This window comes from Hyla sarda, chromosome 3, assembly GCF_029499605.1.
Source record: "Hyla sarda isolate aHylSar1 chromosome 3, aHylSar1.hap1, whole genome shotgun sequence".
In the NCBI taxonomy this organism is placed as follows: Eukaryota; Metazoa; Chordata; class Amphibia; order Anura; family Hylidae; genus Hyla; species Hyla sarda.
Genome location: NC_079191.1, coordinates 274333763 through 274356130, shown reverse-complemented (window position 1 = coordinate 274356130; position 22368 = coordinate 274333763). Strand labels below are relative to the sequence as shown.

Genomic DNA, 22368 nt, shown 5'->3' with positions numbered 1-22368 from the left:
AAGAAGCGATCTGATTGGTTGCTATGGGCAACTCAGCAACTTTTCCTCTAGACAGGTTTTGATAAATCTCCCTCTAGATTCTTAATACAGTAGACATACAGTTTCCTGGTCTTACCTGCCAGAGAGAATGATAATCCTGACGCATGGCCAATATTTGCTGACTGAACTGTAGATAAAAGACAGACAAAAATGTATTGGAGTTTCTGTGCAAGCTTTACTAAGACTACAATACTGACCTGGCTCTTTTACAGTTACATAGTTAGGCTGGGTTCACATCACGTTTTCTCCCGTACGGGAGCGCATACGGCAGTGGGGAGCTAAAACCTTGCGCTCCCGCATGCCTTTCTATGCGCTCCCGTATGTAAGGATGGGTTCCCACTACGTTTTCTCCCATACGGGAGTGCATACGGCAGTGGGGAGCTAAAACCTTGCGCTCCCGCATGCTTTTCTATGCGCTCCCGTATGTAAGGCTGGGTTCCCACTACGTTTTCTCCCATACAGGAGTGCATACGGCAGTGGGGAGCTAAAACCTTGCGCTCCCGCATGCCTTTCTATGCGCTCCCGTATGTAAGGCTGGGTTCCCACTATGTTTTCTCCCATACGGGAGTGCATACGGCAGGGGGGACCTAAAACCTCACGCTCCCGTATGTAATTCATTTCAATGAGCCGACCGCAGTGAAACGTTCGGTCCGGTCGGCTTATTTTTGCCCCGTATGCGCTTTTACAACCGGACCTAAAACCGTGGTTGACCACGGTTTTAGGTGCGGGGAAAAGGCGCATAAGGCGCAAAAATGAGTCGACCGGACCGAACGTTTCACTGCGGTCGGCTCATTGAAATTAATTACATACGGGAGCGTTTACGAAGGCATACAGGAGCGCAAGGTTTTAGCTCTCCCCTGCCGTATGCGCTCCCGTATTGGAGAAAACGTTGTGGGAACCCAGCCTAATTCATTTCAATGAGCCGGCCGGAGAGAAATGTTCGGTCCGGTCGGCTCATTTTTGCGCTGTATGCGCTTTTACAACCGGACCTAAAACCGTGGTTGACCAGAGTTTTAGGTCTGGGGAAAAAGTGCATACAGCCCAAAAATGAGCCGACCGAACGTTTCACTCCGGCCGGCTCATTGAAATGAATTACATATGGGAGCACATAGAAAGGCATACGGGAGCGCAAGGTTTTAGCTCCTCCCTGCTGTATATGCTCCCGTATGGGAGAAAACGTTATGTGAACCAGCCCTTACTATGGTTGAAAACAGACACGTCCATCAAGTTCAACCAGTCTACAATAAGTTACAATATAAGAAAAGGGATCCTTTTAAAGAACACAATTATTTTTGTTATGTGTATGAGCACCCAAACATTAGCGGTTGTATAGGTTGTACCAAAATGTACCTGTCACTAGATATATTCTTCCCAAACCACAGGCAGCAGGAAACACTAAGGCCGGGTTCACTTTCACACTTTGGGATTTTGGCCAGATTAAATCCGGGTACGGCCAGTGCCAACTGAATCAGTCAGTGCTAATACCACGTAAACATTGCCGTCCCCATAGATGCCTAATGTCTGTGGAAATCTGCCAGAACATTGAACAGGTTCAATGTTCTGGCAGAAATTTTCAAGCGGACTTCCAGGTGGAAAGTCTGCCTCAAAAACTTTGAATTGTGCACTGTGCAGCGGAATCCTACTGCCAACTGTGCTGCACGGAATTTCCAAGCGGAATTTTAAAACTAAAGTTTGGTCCGAAATTCTGTAGCGTGAACCCAGCCTAACAGATCAAAGTGATCTATGATACTCTGTATGTCATGCTGTTCTGAGAAATCATAGATCGAACATGGGCTAGGAGAAGGGCTCTTGTCATTGGGGCAGTGCCTGGCCTTGAGTGACAGATCCTCTCCTACAAGTATATAGGGTAAGATCTGTGATTATAAGAGCTGGGACAGCCCCAATGACATGACATGAAACACCACAACGTACAGAGTATTACAGATAACTGTGTTAGAGGTCCCTCTCAGTCTTTGAAGCTCCTCTAGGCAAAGTTCTTAAATTAGATTTGTGTCACATACATAACGAAAAGGACGTGCTGATTTTCTTTACTGTACTGTTCTCCTTCTCCATGGACCTGATCGCTTTCCGCTCAGAGCTGTGACCATGCTGTGCGTCATGTGCTATTGCACACACTTTCCCACCTTGCTCGCATTAGTAGTTGAAACTAACTGGACAGACCAGGAGACCCCTTAAAAGGGGTACTCCGGTGGAAAAAAAAATTTTTTTCTTTTTCCAAATCAACTGGTGCCAGAAAGTTGAACAGATTTGTCAATTACTTTTATTAAAAATCTTAATTCTTCCAGTACTTATCAGCTGCTGTATACTATAGAGGAAATTGAGTTCTTTGTTGTTGTTCTTTCCAGTCTGACCACAGTGCTCTCTGCTGACACCTCTGTCCATGTCAGGGACTGTCCAGAGCAGGAAAGGTTTACTATGGGGATTTGCTTCTACAGTTCCTGGTAAGGACAGAGGTGTCAGCAGAGAGCACTGTGGTTAGACTGAAAAGCAGCTGATAAGTACTGGAAGGACTAAGATTTTTTTTTTAAATAGAAGTCATTTACAAATCTGTAACTTTTTGGAACCAGCTGATTGAAAAAAAAAATTATTTTCCACCGAAGTACCCCTTTAGACTGTGAATGTGTAACCATCTTAATTTATATAATAAGGTAACCAAACCAAAGGCAACACATTCTCAAGACAAAGCGGGTACATGGAGGATAAGTAAGCCTATATCTCTCAAACAGGACATTTATAGAAATGTTTGTACATTGGAGATATGCTTAATTTTGCATTAGGAAAATCCCTTTAAGATTATATACCTGGATATTAATAAGTCTTATCCCCTTTTCTTTAGATATCTGCATCTAAAATCCATCCTTATTTTTCCCCTTCTCAACATTACATAAAATACATAAGATGTATAATACAATTTTTATTACTACCTGTACTTGGAGGAGGGAGGGTCCAGCAATAACCATGTGGTGTAAATGACAAATTCATGTTACCACATTTCAAGAGACATGACTATTTTTTCCACTGGAGCCTGTTTTCTTGTGGAAGGAGATGTAGTTTTCAATAGTGTGTATTTGTATGTGTATTTTTTTTTTTACAGTGTTCACTTTGTGGGATAAATAGTAAGATCATTTTATACTTTATTTCTTCCGCATGAAGGGTATGCCATTTGTTATTTTTCTCATTAAAACCTTTTTTATTTTTTTTACTGAAAACAAAAGTTGTTTTTTGTTAATCTGGGATTTTTTTTCCAATAAATTGTATCTATCTCCTTTTCACAATAATTTTTTAGTCCCACTATGGGGCCAAATGGTTTGACTGACTATAATACACTGCAGGGGAGAATTACGGTATATAGGCTAGGTACATATACAGAGAGTAAACAGCTCATACAGCAAGCTGCAGAGGCTGTGAAAGTAAAACTAAGCAACATTTTAATAGCCTTTAAAGGGGTACTCCGATAATAAGCTTTTTTTCTTTTAAATCAACTGGTGGCAGAAAGTTAAACATATTTGTAAATTACTTCTATTAAAAAATTCTTAATCCTTCCTGTACTTATTAGCTGCTGAATACTACAGAGGAAATTCTTTTTTTGGAATGCTCTCTGATGACATCACGACCACAGTTCTCTCTGCTGACATTATTATAATAATAACGCTTTATTTATCGTTGTCCTTTGTGGGATTTGAACCCAAGTCCCCAGCACTGCAAGGCAGCAGTGCTAACCACTGAGCCACCATGCTGCCCTTAGCATACATCTGCTATGAATGGTTGCTAAAATGGAAAGAGATGTCAGCAGAGAGCACTGTGCTTGTGATGTCATCAGTGTTCCAAAAAGAAAGGAATTTCCTCTGTAGCATTAAGCAGCTAATAAGTACTGGAAGGATTAAGATTTTTTAATAGAAGTAATTTACAAATATGTTTAACTTTCTGCCACTAGTTGATTTAAAAGAAAAAAGGCTTTCAACGGTGTACCCCTTTAACTCCTAAAAATCACTGCCCATTTTGGCCTTGAGGACACAGCCAATTTCCTTTTTTTGCGTTTTTGTATGTTCCCCGTCTCCTTTTGAAAAGCATAACTCTTATTTTAACACACATAGCAACGAGGGCCTGTTTTTTGCATAACCAATTGTACTTCCTAATGACACCATTCATTTTATCATAAAATGTACAGTAAAACCAAAAGAAAAATATTATATGTGTGGAGGGGGGGGGGGAGGGTTGATAAAATAGCAATTTTGTAGATTTTAGGGGTTTATGCAATTTACTGTGCAGGATTGTAAACATTATATTTTAAAAGTTCTGACAATTACACATGCGGTGATACCAAATATGTTTATTATTATAAGAAATGCACTCACCACTTCAGTTGCTAGACTCTTCTTTATTTACGAAAACATTCGTAGCCCGCTGGACACCGCGTCCTCGTTCCTATCCCTGCACCGGGGTCCAGCCTTGTTAACGAATGCTTTCGTAAATAAAGGAGAGTCTAGCAACTGAAGTGGTGAGTGCATTGGTCTTTCTTTAAACTTTATATTGCCATTTGGACTTTGCTCTGTGACCAAATCTGCACCGCCTACAAGTGTTGCATGGGCTGGATCAGCTGCCTTTATCTGTCCTATTTGAACTGAGGGTGCGCTGGATGTGAATTAGTAGTGCCAGGTCTTTCTCTTCTATACGTGTACTTAGAATGTTAAACATATTTGTAAATTTCAACTATAATCCAGATGGATAATCCCGCACTCACCATGTCCATCGCTGTGTCTGTGGAGGTTCAAGGAAAAGGAAGGTGAAAGGAGCAGACAGGGCTCAGAGGCAAACACCGGTGGTTTCACGCTAATTAGCATTTATAGAAGTATTTGTAAATTACTTCTATTAAAAAATCTTAATCCAGTACTTATTAGCTGCTGTATACTACAGAGGAAATTATTTTCTTTTTGGAACACAGTGCCCTCTGCTGACATCTCTGTCAAGAGCAGCATATGTTTGCTATGGGGATTTTCTCCTACTCTGGACAGTTCTTAAAATAGACAGACGTCAGCAGAGAGCACTGTGCTCATGATGTCAGCAGAGAGCTCTATGTTCCAAAAAGAAAAGAATTTCCTCTGTAGTATTCAGCACCTACTAAGTACTGGAAGGATTAAGATTTTTTAAATGAAGTAATTTACAAATTACAAAATAAACATATTGGGTATTGCCGAGTGCAGGAATATGCAAAAGTTGAAAATATAATGTTAATAAAACTGTACAATGAATGTTGCAAACGTGAAAAATTTTTAATTTTTCCCCATTAAAACCTTTAGCTTTTTTGTTAACTTGGGATTTTTTTTTTTCCTCCAAGAAATCTTATTGATCTTTTTAAAGGGGTACTCTGCCCCTAGACATCTTATCCCCTATCCAAAAGGATAGGGGATAAGATATCAGATCGCCACGGTCCCGCTGCTGGGGAGCCCCCGGGATCGCCGTTGCGGCACCGCGGTAAGATTTCTGAACAGAGTAAGTTCGTTCTGTGTGTAATGAACGGGCGATACAGGGGACAGAGCAGCGTGACGTCACGGCTCCGCCCCTCATGACATCACGGCCCGCCCCCTTAATACAAGTCTATGGCAGGGGGCATGACGACGGCCCCCTGCCATAGACTTGTATTGAGGGAGCGGGCCGTGAGGTCACAAGGTGCGAGCCGTGATGTAACGATGCTCCGGCCCCTGTATTGCCCGTCATTATGCGCAGAGCGAACTCACTCTGTGCAGTAACGATATCGCAGTGCTGCAGCGGCGATCCTGGGGTCCCCAGCAGCGGGACCCCGGCGATCTGACATCTTATCCCCTATCCTTTGGATAGGGGATAAGATGTCTAGGGGCGGAGTACCCCTTTAAGTCCAACTATGGGACCAAATCGTTTGACTGATTCTATAATTCACTGCAATACCTTTGTGTTGGACATGTTGTAGTGTTTTATACCTTGCAATGAAAAGCTGACAGGCAACCTTTTAGGCCTTGAGGGTTATCTCCAATCTCAGGCATTTGAGCTGGGTGTTGGCTGATCAAAAGAAGTTTCTGCTCAAGTACGTACTCACAGTTGTGAATTCTGTTCACACGGTGAACTTTCCGAGTTGCGTAGTACCACTTTAATTATGTAATACATGGACAGCTTCAGTTTGCAATAGCAGCTCTCTGCTGTAGCTTATAAAGGGGATTCTAAGCAGTCTTCTTGAGACAACTTAGGGTGCATTAACACCACATTTTGTACATACGGGTGCCGGATCCGGCGGGGGGAGGGGCAAACTGGGCGCTCCCGTACCCCGGCCGGATCAGCCCGTGACTACATTTACTTTAATGATCCGACCAGAGTCAAACAGTGACTGCGGTCGGCTCAGTTTTGACCCGTATGCGGTTTTAGACCGGACCTAAAACCGTAGTATACGGGGCAGAAGCCGTTGCAGATCAATGATTTAAAGCGGGCACTTTAAATCAATGAACTGCAGCGGCTTTTGCGGTGCCAGACACCGCCGCCGCTACCCGCTTCTCTCCCCCTGCCTCTCCTGGGTCTAACCACCACCGTTGCCCCATCACCTCCCCCCCCTCCATCCTCTGCCCACATACCGCCACCGCTGCCCCATTGCCTTCCCCCATCCTCTGGCCACATACCGCCGCCGCTGCCCCATCGCCTCCCCCCCATCCTCTGCCCACATGCCGCTGCCCCATCGCCTCCCCCCATTCTCTGCCCACATGCCGCTGCCCCATCGCCTCCCCCCATACCGCCGCCGCCCCATCGCCTCCCCCCCATCCTCTGCCCACATACCGCCACTGCCCCATCGCCTCCCCCCATCCCCGGTGTTATAATTACCTGTTCCCGGGGGTCTGCGATCCTTCTGGCTCCGTCGGCATCCTGTGCTGTCACTGTGCGTACTGACGGTGACGTCACGCTGGGGACGTCACTCGTCATTACGCAGCGCAGCGCACAGCAACAGTGCAGGAGCCAGAAGGATCGCGGACCCCCAGGAACAGGTAATTATAACACCAGGGATGGGGGGAGGCAATGGGGGGGCAGCGGCGGCAATGGGCGGGGCATTATCGGCATATGGGCAAGGTAATTGCCGATACCAATAATGTCCAAAATCGCGATTATAGGCCGATAATATCGGCCAAACCGATAATCGGTCGATCCCTAGATTTAATCCCTTCCCTAATAAAAGTCAGAATCCCCCCCCCCCCTTCTCACATAAAAAAAAATGTGTAAATAAAAATAAACATATGTGGTATCGCCGCGTACGTAAATGTCCGAACTATAAAAATATATCATTAATTAAACCGCATGGTCAATGGCATACGCACACAAAAAAATATAAAAAAATTATAATAAATAAATACCAAGAAAAAAAAAAAAAGCTAAATGGTACCGCTAAAAACATTAGATCAAGGCGCAAAAAATTAGCCCTCACACCGCCCCGTATGCGGAAAAATAGAAAAGGTTATGGGGGGTCAGAAAATAACAATTTTGAACGTATTAATTTTCCTGCATGTAGTTATGATTTTTTTCCAGAAGTACGACAAAATCAAACCTATATAAGTTGGGTATCATTTTAACCGTATGGACCTACAGAATAAAGATAAGGTGTTTTTTTACTGAAAAATGTAGTGCATAGAAGCGGAAGCCCCCAAAAGTTACAAAATGGCGTTTTTTCTTCAATTTTGTCGCATATTGATTTTTTTTTGTTTCGCAGTAGATTTTTGGGTAAAATGACTGTCGTCATTAAAAAGTCCTCATATGGATTTTTAGGTGCAAAATTGAAAGGGTTATGATTTTTAAAAAGGTAAGGAGGAAAAAACGGAAAAGCGCTTGGTCCTTAAGGGGTTAAAGAAATTACATAAAAGTTGGATCAGTCTGTAGTGTGGTTTTCCACTTTGATTTTGATTGTGACTCCATATCCAGACCTCCATGGGTTAATAAATTTGATTTCTATTGATAATTTTTGTTCATTTATTCAGATCTAGGATGTGTTGTTATCTTAGTGTTCCCTTTATTTTGTTGGGCAGTGTATGTCCATGCGGAATTCCACTGTAGCAGACTCCCATTGATTTCAATAGGATTCTGCAGCACTGTTCACACAGTGGAATTTCCGCAGGAGATGTTTCTGCTGAAGCAATCCAGATTCCAGGATCCACACAAATAGACATGTCAATTCTTTCTGCAAATTTTGTTTGGAACTGCATTGTCATCTATTAGAAGGCACATTTTTGAGGGATCCTAGGGCCAACCGGACATTATGCACTTTTTATACCGTGTGAACATGGCCCTAGAGAACAGATCACAAAGACTGGATAGAGACAATACAAGAAAGTCTGCAGGGGAGAATTATATAGGGAGAGATTCATCAATTTTGTCTTCAGAAAGTGTGTTTTGAATTCATTTATATTTGCTTTGGTTTTGCTTACATGCAACATATTTATCATACTATGATGGGGTGGGGGTGGGGGGTTGATAAATTTGGCACGTAAGCAAAAAACAATAAAGCACTTTAGAACACCACTTTGTATGATTTCTTCTGTTCTTTGCAACTTTTCTGCAAAAAAACCTTTTTGTGCGACATTCCACTGCAAAGTAAAAACTGAAATTGACTTTTGCAAGAACTTTTGTAGCATTTTGCAAAAAGTCACAAAAAATAAAATTATTTGGCGCATGTGTAACATTTAATGCATCAAATAATATAGGCTGTTTATATGTAGAGAGAGTAAACAGCAAGTGCAGGGGCTTTGGAAGCCAAACTATGCAGCATATTTAATAGCCCTTAACACCTTCATGACACAGGGCGAACATGTATGTCTCCGTGTATGAAGAGCACTTACAAGATGAGCGCGCTTTATACCCGGTGAGTAACGGCTGCTTTCAGACATACCGCTAATGCCGAACAGCAGTGTAATTGCCAATGTCCAGCATTAACTCTTTAAATGCCGCAATCAAAGCAGTCTTTTTTGTTTGCCTGTGTTCTTTGTGACCTCCAAGAGGAGTCATCCATGTGCTCTAGGTGGTGGACCAAGTCCTAGTTATGGCTTACAGCTTCTGATGCCAAATATTGACCAAATAACTGGGGGTCAATGTCTTTTCCTTTTAACCCCTTGCCGCAAATGGACGTTCATTAACGTCCATCTGCGGCTCCCGAAGTATGACGCACGCTCAGCAGGTGAGCGTGCATCATACCCGGCAGGCCCTGGTTTCTATAGGCGACCAGGACCCACGGCTAATGTCGGACATCGCTGATCGAGCTGATGTCTGGCATTAACCCTTTAGACACGGAGATCAAACTTGATTGCCGCATCTAAAACGAGAGTAAACATTGCCGGTTAGTTCAGTGGTGCTGTTCCAGACCTCCGCGGTGAAATCGCAGCATCCCGAACAGCTTGCAGGACGCAAGGAGGATCCCTACCTGCCTCCTCGCTGTCTGATTGCCGAATAATTGCTCCATGCCCGAGATCCAGGCAGAAGCAGTCGAGCGGCAATAACACTCATCGATGCCATGCTATTGCATGGCAGTAATCAGTGTAGGGAATCAGTGTGTGCAATGTTATAGTCCCCTATATGGCCGGAGCGATGCGCTGCTGAAAGAATACTTTTCATTTATAGCGCTGCAAAGGCATATCATTATAGAAGTGCTGTGGGGGGACAGATATGAATATGACCCCCAGAGCGCATCTATATACAGATGCCACTACAGCGCTATAAATAACAAGTATTCTTTCAGCAGCGCATCGCTCCGGCCCGCTTCCCGGGCAGATGCGCTGCTGTTAGAATACTTGTCATTCATAGCGCTGCGGCGGCAAATGATCCTATAATCATATGGATTATGGATATAGGTCTGACCCCCCGCAGCGCATCTATATACAGGGGGGGGGAATCTTTCATATACACATGGGGGGAATAAGGGGATGCACTGAAGTTTAAAAACCCCACCGGGAGCCCTTAATGGCTCCTCAGTACCGGCCATTCAGGGCTCCCGGCGGGGAATTTAAAAATGAAAGCAAAATACACTGTACATCGCAGGGGAGCGCAGCATGCCGCCCGCTCCCCTGTTTAATAACTTCTAATCGCATCGGTCTCAGAAGTGAGACACGGTGCGATCAATCCCTCAGCCCCTGTACTACAACCCCCATCATGGAGCAGAGTCTGTTCCATGATGGGGGGGTAGTAGTACAAACACTAATGTAGCCTCCCCAGCCACCGGCAGACTCCCGCAGCCATGGAACTACTACTTCCATCATGTAAACAAGTCTGTTTCATGATTTGAGTAGTAGTAGTCCCGGCTGTGGGAGTCTGTAGGCAGGTGTTAAAACAGCTGTACATGAGGGATGTTATAACGGGTCTTAATGGATGAATATTCCCGTTATTTTGATGGCCGTTATTCAGCCGTTAGCACCCATTATTTCATCCATTATTATACATCCGTTTTTACACAGAAAACGGATGTTTAATAACGAATGAATACTCATAGTGTGAAAGGAGCCTAAGAGTGTTGTTTATCATAACTAGAGTAACTCTGCATGCATATATCGTATTTTACCATTTTATATGTCCGAAAGAAACTGGAATATGAATTTTGCCAATATTGTCTTCAGATCGTAAATTTTGCTTTTGGCATCTGTAGTGCCTCAATGTGGTCAATCTAGTATCAGCATACATGGCATAGTAATTATCTTAATGGGAAAATGACCTATCTTTTTGTGGGCAGATAGTAAACCATCAGTCACATTTCACTAACAGAACAAGGTTTGTCCTTTCCAGAATAGAAATGCTGTTGCAACTCTATTTGTACACCTTGGCTTACTGCTCTTAATACAGAAGCCTGGTCACGGCTGATCCTTCTTAACTTCAGTATTAGTATTATTATTAGCAGAAAGGGACATATTTAAATCAGGTTTTATTATATACTTATCTAGATCAGTCACAAACTAATAATTTACAGGGGAGTATATATCATTTGCATGTGCATAATGTGAAGTGATATAGCTATAAGCAGCTATGCCATTCAGGAGCACAGAAAAGCTAGGTTAGAATGGCTTACCTAGCTTTTTCATGCTCCTAGTTGACATATCTGCTTATAACTGAACCACTTTACACAGTAGCACACTTCATAAATTATATATTGGATCCTGTAATAGTAACCATGTGGTTGCTGTACTAAGCAGATGTGCTATTCAGAAGTCTGGGAAAGCTGTGTGTGACAGTCAGATCCTGTGATGACTCATGATCCTGTAATCATACACAGTCTGACTGTCACCCACAGCTATAAGCAGATATGCCAGTCAGGAGCCTGGGAATGCTGGGTGAGACATTCTCATCTACCTTTCTAGGTTTCTGAATGGCATAGCTGCACCATCAGGTCAGAGGGAATTGGTGGGAACGTACTTACAAGGAACTGGTGGGTATGAAGGCAGCTGTGTGCATCAAATATAAAGTGTCAGACACTAGAGGCTGCACACAGCAAGACTTTAGTGTCCGACTCTTTCTAATGAGTTTGGCCACGCCATATAACAGAGGGGTCTGCTCTGCACAAGATTGGTAAGACCAGTAAGTATATCTCGTATCTGCCACAACATTTTTCATAACATACTTAAGTATTTCAACAGGTACCACAGGATCCTTATCCCAACGCAGTCCTCTACTGTGCATATAGAAAGTTTTCAGACCCTTTCACTTTTTTCTCATTTTGTTATGTTGAGGTCCTGTGCTAAGATTAAAATAAAAGTTTAAAGTTTCTGCCCAACCATCATTCTGCACTCAATACATAAAAATAAAGTAAAAACAGAATGTTAAAAATCTGCTAATTTATTGGATAAACCTAAAATATTGCATTGACATAAGTATTTCGACCTTTTATTCAGTATTTAGTTAAAAGCACCTTTGGCAGTGGTTACAGCCTCGATTCCTCTTGGGTATGACGACACAAGGTTTTCCCTGTTAGCCTGGATGAGGACCATCAGGGCCATTTTCATGACTCTCAGAAATGTTCACTTGGGTTCAAGTCAGTTCTCTGGCTGGGCCTCCCGCTCCTGTGCTGTCCTGACTGTCTGCTTAGGGTCAAACGGGGGAGATTTACCAAAACGTGTGTAGAGGAAAAAGTTTTCCAGTTGCCCATAGCAACCAGATTGCTTCTTTTATTTTTCAAAGGCCTTTTCAGAAATGAAAGAAGCGATCTCATTGGTTGCTATGGGGAACAGGTCTTTTCCTCTAACCAGGTTTTTAAAAAAAGATCAGGTTTTCATTAAAGGGGTACTCCACTGCTCAGCGTTTGGAACAAACTGTTCCGAACTCTGGAGCTGGCCCCGGGAGCTTGTGATGTCATAGCCCACCCTTTATGGTGTCATGCCCCGCCCCCTCAATGCAAGTCTATGGGAGGGGGCGTGACGGCAGCAGAGTACCGCTTTAAGAATATCCCTATACTTTGCTCCATTCAGCTTTCCCTCAGCCTTGACCAGTCTTGCTGTCCCAGCCACTGAAAAAAACCACAGCATTATGCTGCCACCACTATGCTTCACTGTAGACATGGCATTGGGTAGGTAATGATCAGTGCTTGGTTTCTTCTAGACATATCGCTGAAAATTGAAGCCAAAAACTTTGGTCAGATAAAAACTTTGGTTTCTTCAGAACAAATAATCTTGTTTCCCAGTCTTAGAGTCCTTTTGGCTTTTTTATTTATTTATTTTTGCAAACTTAGGTGAGGTGACTTTCAGGCCACCCTGTAATAAAGCCTAGATTGGTGGACTGCTGCTTTGTTGGTTAACCTTGAGAATGCGATTTATCAAAACCAGAGGAAAAGTCGCTGAGTTGCCCATAGCAACCAATCAGATCTCCAGATCAGATCTCCTCCGGACAGGTTTTGATAAATCTCCCCCAGGATCTTTGGTGCTCAGACAGAATTACGATTGGATACTTGGTCACCTCTCTTGGTCCTGCTCCTCCGAGCTTGGTGTGGTGGCCAGCTCTAGGAAAGGTTTCAAACTTCTTCCATCGCGGCAGCTCTCGGCCTAGCTCATAGAGCAGGGGGAGCGGCCGCGATGTGTGCGAGTGCACCGCACATGCGCAGAAACTCGTACATCGCTTCAGTGTGTTTGCTTGTAGCAGCGTAATACACGTTGGGTATCTGCTGGTGTGAACATACCCTAAGAGTCATGGAGCCCACTGTGCTCTTGGAAACATTTTGTACCTTTCTCCAGATCTGTTGCTCCACGCAATCCTGTCTCCAAGCTCTATAGGCCGTTCTTTCTTCCTCATGACTTTTTTTGCTCTGATATTCATTGTCAGCTGTGAGACCTTATATAGACATATATATGTGTCTTTCCAAATCCTGTCCAATCACCTGAATTTACCACAGGTGACTCCAATCAAGGTGTAGAAACATCTCAGAGATAATGAGAAATGGGAGGAGCCAGAGCTACATTTCAAGTGTCATAAGGTAAGAATCTAGAAGACCAAAGCAGACGAGCGCTCCAATGTGCAATGGATCCCAAATAGAAAAGATCCACAGGTAGGATAAAACTCACCAGTTTTAGTTGTGCAATGAACGAGGCACAACGCTCAAAAAGTTCAATGGACACTCACGTCCTGAAGGCTCGAATGATGGTAATGGAGATTCCGTTTTGGCTGCAGCTTCAACCCTTCACTCACATGTTCATGTGGAGTCATACAGGAGGTTCAACCCTTCACTCACATGTTCATGTGGAGTCATACAGGAGGTTCAACCCTTCACTCACATGTTCATGTGGAGTCATACAGGAGGTTCAACCCTTCACTCACATGTTCATGTGGAGTCATACAGGAGGTTCAACCCTTCACTCACATGTTCATGTGGAGTCATACAGGAGGTTCAAGCCTTCACTCACATGTTCATGTGGAGTCATACAGGAGGTTCAACCCTTCACTCACATGTTCATGTGGAGTCATACAGGAGGTTCAACCCTTCACTCACATGTTCATGTGGAGTCATACAGGAGGTTCAACCCTTCACTCACATGTTCATGTGGAGTCATACAGGAGGTTCAACCCTTCACTCACATGTTCATGTGGAGTCATACAGGAGGTTCAACCCTTCACTCACATGTTCATGTGGAGTCATACAGGAGGTTCAACCCTTCACTCACATGTTCAGGTGGAGTCATACAGGAGGTTCAACCCTTCACTCACATGTTCATGTGGAGTCATACAGGAGGTTCAACCCTTCACTCACATGTTCAGGTGGAGTCATACAGGAGGTTCAACCCTTCACTCACATGTTCATGTGGAGTCATACAGGAGGTTCAACCCTTCACTCACATGTTCATGTGGAGTCATACAGGAGGTTCAACCCTTCACTCACATGTTCATGTGGAGTCATACAGGAGGTTCCCACACACATTAAAGTGCAAATTGTAGGGATGTGGAAAAAGCGCTGCCACGGACCTTGTCCGTGGCAGCGCTTTTTGCACATCCCTACAATCTGAACTTTAATAAGTGTGGGAACTTCCTGTATAAGGTAAGAATGTCCATGACAGTTTTTTTTTTTTTTTTTGCTTTTTTTTTATAAATTTTAAAAAATTTCTAAAATTCTGTTTTTACTTTGGTACAGCCTGATGGGGGAATTTCTTTCTATATTAGCACATGACCGCAACATAACAAAATGTAAAAAAAGTGAATGGCTCTGAAAACATTCTGAATGCATTGCCTATTTACAATGAAAATCTTGACCCCTTAAGGAAAATGTTATTTTTACGTTTTAGTTTTTTCCTCTTTGCCTTCAAAATATAACAACTCTTTTATATTTTCATCCACAGACTAGTATGAGGGCTTGTTTTTTTGCGCGACCAGTTGTCCGTTGTAATGCCATCAACTCCCTTTACCATAAAATGTATGGCACAACCAAAAAAAATACTATTTGTGTGAGGAAATTAAAAAGAAAACTGCACATTTTGCAAATTTTGGAAGGTTTCGTTATCACACCGTACAATTTACGATACAAATGACATGTGTTCTTTATTCTTTTGGTCAATACGATTAAAATGATACCCATGATTACATACTTTTCTATTACTGCTGCGCAAAAAAAAAAAAAAAAAAAAATCGCAAACTTTTTAACCAAATTAGTACGTTTAAAATCCCCCTATTTTGAAGACCTATAACTTTTTCATTTTTCCGTATAAGCGGCGGTATGAGGGCTAATTTTTTGCAACGTGATCTGTACTTTTTATTGATACCATATTTGCTTATATAAAACTTTTAATACATTTTTTATCCATTTTTTTTTGGAATAAAATGTTGGACTTTTTTTTTTTTATGTCCACACTACGGTATCATTAACATTATATTTTAATAGTTCGGATATTTACGCACGCGGCGATACCAAATGTATATTACATTTTTTTAATTATTTTTTTTACACTTTTTGGGGGTGAAACAGGGAAAATGGGACAATTAACGTTTTTATTCGGGGAGGGGGGGGTTACATTTTTTTTACTTAATTTTTTTTTACTTTTATTCTAACACTTTAATAGTCCCCATAGGGGACTATTTATAGCAATCATTATAGCAATCATTCGGGCATAGCACTGATCAGTGCTATCGGTGATCTTCTGCTCTGGTCTGCTCGATCTCAGACCAGAGCAGAAGACCCATGGGAGGCAGGTGAGGGGACCTCCGTCCGCCATTCTGGATGATCGGATCGCCGCGGCAGCGCAGCTATGCTCGCGGTTATGTATAGGACGTAGATGTACGTCCTGGTGCGTTAAGTACCACCTCACCAGGACGTACATTTACATCCTGCGTCGTTAAGGAGCCGGGGGTTTTCAGTTTTTGCACTTTTGTTTTTTCCTCCCTACCTTTAAAAAAAATCATAATTCTTTCAATTTTGCACCTAAAAATCCATATGATGGCTTATTTTTTGCGCCACCAATTCTACTTTGTAATTACATCAGTCATTTTAACTAAAAATCTACGGGGAAACGAAAAAAAATCATTGTGCAACAAAATTTAAGAAAAAACGCCATCTTGTAAATTTGGGGGCTTTTGTTTCTACGCAGTACATTTTTCCGGTAAAAGTGACACTTTATTCTGTAGGTCCTTGATTAAAATGATTCCCTACTTATATAGGTTGGATATTGTTGTACTTCTGGAAAAAATCATAACTACATGCAGGAAAATGTATACGTTTAAAATTTTCATCTTCTGACCCCTATAACTTTATTTTTCCGCGTACGGGGCGGTATGAGGGCTCATATTTTGCGCCATGATCTGAAGTTTTTAACTTTGCAATTTTTTGTATTGATCAGACTTTTTGGTTGCTTTTTATTCATTTTTTCATGATATAACAAAAGTGACCAAAAATACGCTATTTTGGATTTTTTTTTGCGCGTACGCCATTGACTGTGCGGTTTAATTAACTATATATTTTTAGAATTCAGACATTTTCGCACGTGGCTATACCACATGTTTATTTTTATTTACAGTTTTTTTTATTGGAAAAGGGGGTGATTCAAACTTTTATTAGGGAAGGGGTTAAATTATCTTTATTTATTATTTATTTAATTTTTGCTATGTTATAGTTCGCATAGGGGGCTATAACACTGCACACACTGATCTTTTACATTGATCATTGTTATCCCATAGGAAACCATAGATCAATGATTCTGCCGTTTGACTGCTTATGCCTGGATCTCGGGCACGGAGCAGTCATTTGGCGATCAGACACCAGGAGGAAGGTAGGGGCCCTCCTTGTGTGCTCCAGCTGTTCGGGATGCCGCGATTTCGCCGTGGCAGTCCCGAACTGCCAACTGATCTAGCCGGGAGTAGTTTACTTTCACTTTAGACGATGTGAACAAATTTTGAATGCTGCGTCTAAAGCGATCAGTGCTGTGCGCTATTAGCCACGGGTCCCAGTTGTTAAAGGCCGCGTTATAGAAAGGGAGCGGACTCAGGGCTGCCCTGGGTCCTTAAAGGGGAACTACCGTGGAAAACTTTTTTTTTTTAAATCAACTGGTGCCAGAAAGTTAAACAGATTTGTAAATCACTTCTATTAAAAAAATCTTAATCCTTCCAGTACTTTTTAGGGGCTGTATACTAAAGAGAAATCCAAAAAAGAAATGCATTTCCTGTGATGTCCTGACCACAGTGCTCTCTGCTGACCTCTGCTGTCCATTTTAGGAACTGGAGAAAATCCCCATAGCAAACATATGCTTCTCTGGACAGTTCCTAAAATGGACAGCAGAGGGCACTGTGGTCAGGACATCACAGGAAATGCATTTCTTTTTGGATTTCTCTTTAGTATACAGCCCCTAAAAAGTACTGGAAGGATTAAGATTTTTTAATAGAAGTGATTTACAAATCTGTTTAACTTTCTGGCACCAGTTGATTTAAAAAAAAAAAAAAGTTTTCCACCGGAGTACCCCCTTTAAGTGGTTAAAGGAGTGATCCAGCCTAGAAAAAAAGAATTCCCTATCCAAAGGATTGGGGATAAGTTTCATATCGTGAGGAGTCTGATCGTTGGAACCCCCCTCCCGCCCAGCACCCCAGCTCTTCTCCTGCACGGAGCAGGAGTTGGCATGCGCCCTCTATTGATCTCTATGGGAGAGCCGACGCGCTGCACTTTAGTATCTCTGGCTCTCCTATAGAGATGCATGGACGGGACGTGTCGACACCGCTCCATGCAGGAGGAGAGCCGGGGTGCTAGGCAGGAGATTGCAGGGGGTCCCAGCAGTCTGACCCCCGCGATCTTACACTGATCCACTATGCTTTGGATAGGGGATACATTTTTCTAAGACCACTTGTCTAACAGGCTGCAGACATGTAGATGTAATCATATCATATTACGTGAATGACTGAGTTTAGCACAATCTCAGCCGTGGCAATCTAAACTACCAACAGCATCCCTAGCGGGTCATAAGATTCCCAGACGTTTCATGACAGCCTGGATTGCACATAGAATAACTTGGTGGTGCTCTAAAAATAGTGAATCATGTACATAACAGATCTCTAGGACTTGTTGCTCCGATATGAAGAAAAAACATTTGCCATTTATTGCGGGAGATCTACTAAAACCTGTGTCACTTACTGTGGGTATGAAACGTGGATTTCAGACAGATTTCAGTGTGTATTCTGTGTGAGCAAACCCTTACACTTCCTGTAAATCCAGTGTGTTCTCTGTATTCAAATGCTAAATGAACGGGGATTTTCAGGCACAATTATTTTTTTCCGTGTTTTTCCAAAATAAAATAAAAATAAAAGCTTCTTGATGCTTATTCCTATGACTCTAGTGTTCTGTGATGATGTCCCTTATATGCAAAACTGAAGCCCTTCACTGATCTCGGTAGTCATGTATAGTGCATACAGGACCAGAACACTGTGACCAGTGACTGGCTGCAACATTGAACAGTGTACAGGATGTTACGACAGTGCAAAATATTTTGGTGGAATTCTGCGCAAACATTCCGCTGCAGCAGAGGCCCATTGATTTCAATAGGATTCTGCTGCACTGTGCACACGTTGGAATTTCCGCGGCAGATGGTTCTGACATGGAAAGTCCGATACCAGCATCAGCAGAAAGAATAGACATTTCTATTCCTCCTGCAGATACTGCTCGGAAATGCATTGCCGTCTATGAGATGCCACATTTCCGAGTGGTACTAGCATCCACTGGACTATACATATATGCAGAATGTCCGCCCGTGTTTTCCCTGCAGACATTCCGCCATCTGAACAGCCTTAGGACATGTTCACAAAGCGGAATCTCCAAGCAGTATCCGATAGAAAAATTCCACTTTGGTATTCTATTGCAGCCGACTCCACTTCTTTTCAATGGGATTCTGCTGCACCAAGCACATTGAGGATTTTCCAGGCAGATGTTTCCACCACATAAGGATGCATTCACACTGCGTGATTCCCGCAGAATTCCGTGAGCGGAACATAAACATCAGTGTGAATGGGTCTTCCGCAAGACCCGTTCACATTGAGGAATTCCAGCGGCAGACAATTCCACCGCTGAAATTGTCCCAAGCAAAAAAATTAACATGTTCCTCCTTTGCGTGAAAGTCCGCGAGCACTGCATAGCAGTCAACGGTGGACACAGTGTCGCGTGGTGCTACCGCCGAAGTATTTCAGCAGTGGCCGCCAGATGGAATCTCAGAGATTCAACTTCAATTGCCCAATGTGAATGCACCCTTAAAGGGGTAGTCCAGTGCTGAAAAACGTATCCCCTATCCTAAGGATAGGGGATAATGTTCAGATCGCAGGGGGTCCGATCGCTGGGGCCCCCCCACGATCTCCTGTACGGGGCCCCGGCTCGCTGGCCGGATAGTAGGTGTTGACCATCGCACAAAGCGGCGGCCGACACACCCCTCAATACATCGCTATGGCAGAGCCGGAGATTGCCGAAGGCAGCGCTCCGGCTCTGCCATAGAGTTGTATTGATGGGGCGTGTCAGCCGCCGCTTCGTGCGTTGGTCAACACACCCCCTTCCCGCGGGCTACCGGGGCCCCGTACAGGAGATGGACGCAGCGGTCGGACCCCCCGCGATCTGAAACTTATCCCCTATCTTCTTTAATTCTGATTCCAGACTCCACAGAAAAAATTGACACGTCAATTCTTTCTGCGGAATGCACTTGGAAATGCGTTGCTATGTTCTCTCGACGCCTGCAACCTGTGGAACGTTCGGCCGGAAATTTTCCAGGGGACAATTCTGTCATGTGCATATAACCTAAAAGTTTGGATGTTAATTTATTTTAATGCCATTTCTGGCCTATAATAAAAAATGGTCAAGAGAAAAAAAAAACATTTAAAAAGGGAGCCTGTTACTATAAATACTGTATAGTCTGAGGGCCCTTTTACACTGGCCAATTGCTGGTGTCACTTGTATGCTGAACCTTTACATGGCATGATCAATCGTGCGGACCATTAAATTCATGGATTTCCGCTGTACATTGTTTACACTATCATTTCTATTATGATGCATTCACACCACGTTTTTGCAATACAGTTCCCGTATCAGGTTTTTGATGAAAAACGGATTCCTCAAAACCTGACACAACTGTATCAAAACGTGTGTACAAATTTCAACCCCTATACAGTTAAAAACCGTATACAGTTTGAAAAATGATGTCCGGTTGCATCCGTTTTTTTAAGAAAAAAAAACGTATACGTTTTTAACTTTTCAATCCATTTTAAATAAAGTTTCACTTGTTTGATTGAAATTCCAAGAAAAAAAAATGTGCAAAGTCAAAAAAACGTATGGTGAAAACCGGATGGAACCGTACGCACAGTTCTGTACGGTTCCCATTGACTCCCATGTAAAAAAAAAAAAAAACTTACACGGTTTAATACAGTTTTTCACCCGGGCCAAAAACCGTGGTAGACTACGGTTTTGCGTACAGGAAAAAAAAAACTGACAAAACCGTACAGGATGCAAAACGGACACAACCTGATGCATCGTTGGAGAGTTAATGCATACGGTTTTCAATACGATTCTGTACGGTTTTCACATAGAAAACGTATACGTGAACTGTATTGCAAAAACGTGGTGTGAATGCACTCTTAGCCTTCACTGGTCACATGATTGACCCACTAACCAAATAAAGCCAATCTGAGCCGACAGGTGACGCACCACTAGCACTAGGATTACATGGTTGAGGCAATGGCGGTGGGACATTTAAGGCCACCAAATTTTGTCCTTTTATCTATAAGAACTTTTCTTTGTTTTCTACTAAGAAGCAGGAAGTGACACCCAGCCTTCTAGATCAGTAATACCCAATCAGGGTGCCTCCAGCTGTTGCAAAACTACAACTCCCAGCATGCCCGGACAGCCTTCGGCTGTCCGGGCATGCTGGGAGTTGTAGTTTTGCAACAGCTGGAGGCACCCTGATTGGGAATCACTGATCTAAATTGTCACCCAAACTCCAATCTGCTTCACTGCCTGCAAAAATCCAGGGCTATGATCCCCTGTGACAGCCAAGGTCTGTTCAGACATGCTGGGAGTTGTAGTTTTGCAACAGCTGGAGGCACCCTGATTGGGAATCACTGATCTAAATTGTCACCCAAACTCCAATCTGCTCCACTGCCTGCGAAAATCCAGGGCTATGATCCCCTGTGACAGCCAAGGTCTGTTCAGACATGCTGGGAGTTGTAGTCTAGGCACCTTTGACAGTTAGGCGCCTAGGAAAGCAGAGTGCCAGTCCCTGCGCAGGCTGTGATGCAGCCATGTGTGACGTCACCCTGGGCACTGGTACAGCAGGTAGTGCCCATAGCAGAGGGCTATACTGGGAGTCACGTTCTCTGGCAGCGGCCTGGCCCTTGGTAGGTGAAGTATCGGCTTTCCCCCGGGCACCCCTCCCTCCCCGGGTGACAGGTGAGCCGCTCTTACCATTCCTGCAGTCACTGGAAGATGCGGCCGATGCCAGTGGCGTTACCGCCGAGGCTGCAGTGAGCGCCGATGCGGATGCGGCTGCGGCTCCCGCTGTGGCTGCTGCCATGCCTCCTCCTCCTCCTATGCCTCCCGCCGCCACAGCCGCTGCTGCCGCCGCCGTGGCTCCGGTGTCCTGCTCATCTCCGCTGCTGTTCGCCCGCTTGTTCTTCTTGCCCTTGCTATTCTTCACGTTAGGCATTGCGGAGCCCGCAGTCGGTTCAGCGCACAGAGCCTTCAGCTGCTCGCCCCGCCGGCCTGCATGGTGCCCGTCTAGCTGGGAAGGAAGGCGGCAGTGGGCACGGGCAGTGGCGGTCTAGAGTGCACAGTGCCCGGGGACATGGGTGGCTGTACTGGCTGCCAGGGAGAGAAGGCGTGTCTCGTTGTTTTGATTCTGCTTTCCGTGCGCTCGGCCCCTCCCCTCTGTCAATTTTTCCCTGGCTCTTGTGACGTCACGGGTCAGCGGCCCATCCCTTTGTGACGTCACCGCACGCTCCCTCAGGGCCTCCAGTCCGCGTCTGCACCCTCCAATCGGTTGCGGGAGTAGTGTTGTGGGGCGGGGCCGATGCAGCATTTCTGTGTGACACAATGGAATGGAGGGAAAGTGCGCGTCCTGCAGTGCTGGGGAATGGATAGTGGAAGATTTCTCAAAACCTGTCTATAGAAAAAATTGCTGAGTTGCCCATAGCAACCAATCAGATCGCTTCTCTCATTTTGCAGAGGTCTTGTTAAAAATGAAAGAAGCAATATGATTGGTTGCTATGGGCAACTGGGTAACTTTTCCTTTGCACAGGTCTTGATAAATCTCCCATAGTCTGTTCCCCATAGCAACCAATAATACTTGTCATGCCCTACTGCTTGCTATGGACAACAAGACTCTTATAAATCTGTTCGGTGGTCTCTTT

General features: G+C 43.8%; 1 protein-coding gene across 6 annotated transcripts in view; it reads right to left on the bottom strand.

The window, feature by feature from the left end:
• HECA (hdc homolog, cell cycle regulator) overlaps window positions 1-22122 on the bottom strand; it is a 44951-nt gene extending 22829 nt beyond the window's left edge. For 5 of the 6 annotated variants that reach the window (XR_008891375.1, XM_056566690.1, XM_056566688.1 and 2 more), the window contains exons 1-2: window positions 21425-22122; window positions 116-166 (exon numbers count right to left, since the gene is read on the bottom strand). Coding sequence is in view for 5 of the 6 variants with exons in the window: in XM_056566690.1 (XP_056422665.1) it covers window positions 116-166; window positions 21425-21665 (292 nt within the window). In the remaining variant the exon portion in view is untranslated. The remainder of the gene's footprint in view (window positions 1-115; window positions 167-21424) is intronic. The other variant, XM_056566687.1, reaches the window with a different exon arrangement.
• Between the last annotated feature and the right edge of the window lie 246 nt (window positions 22123-22368).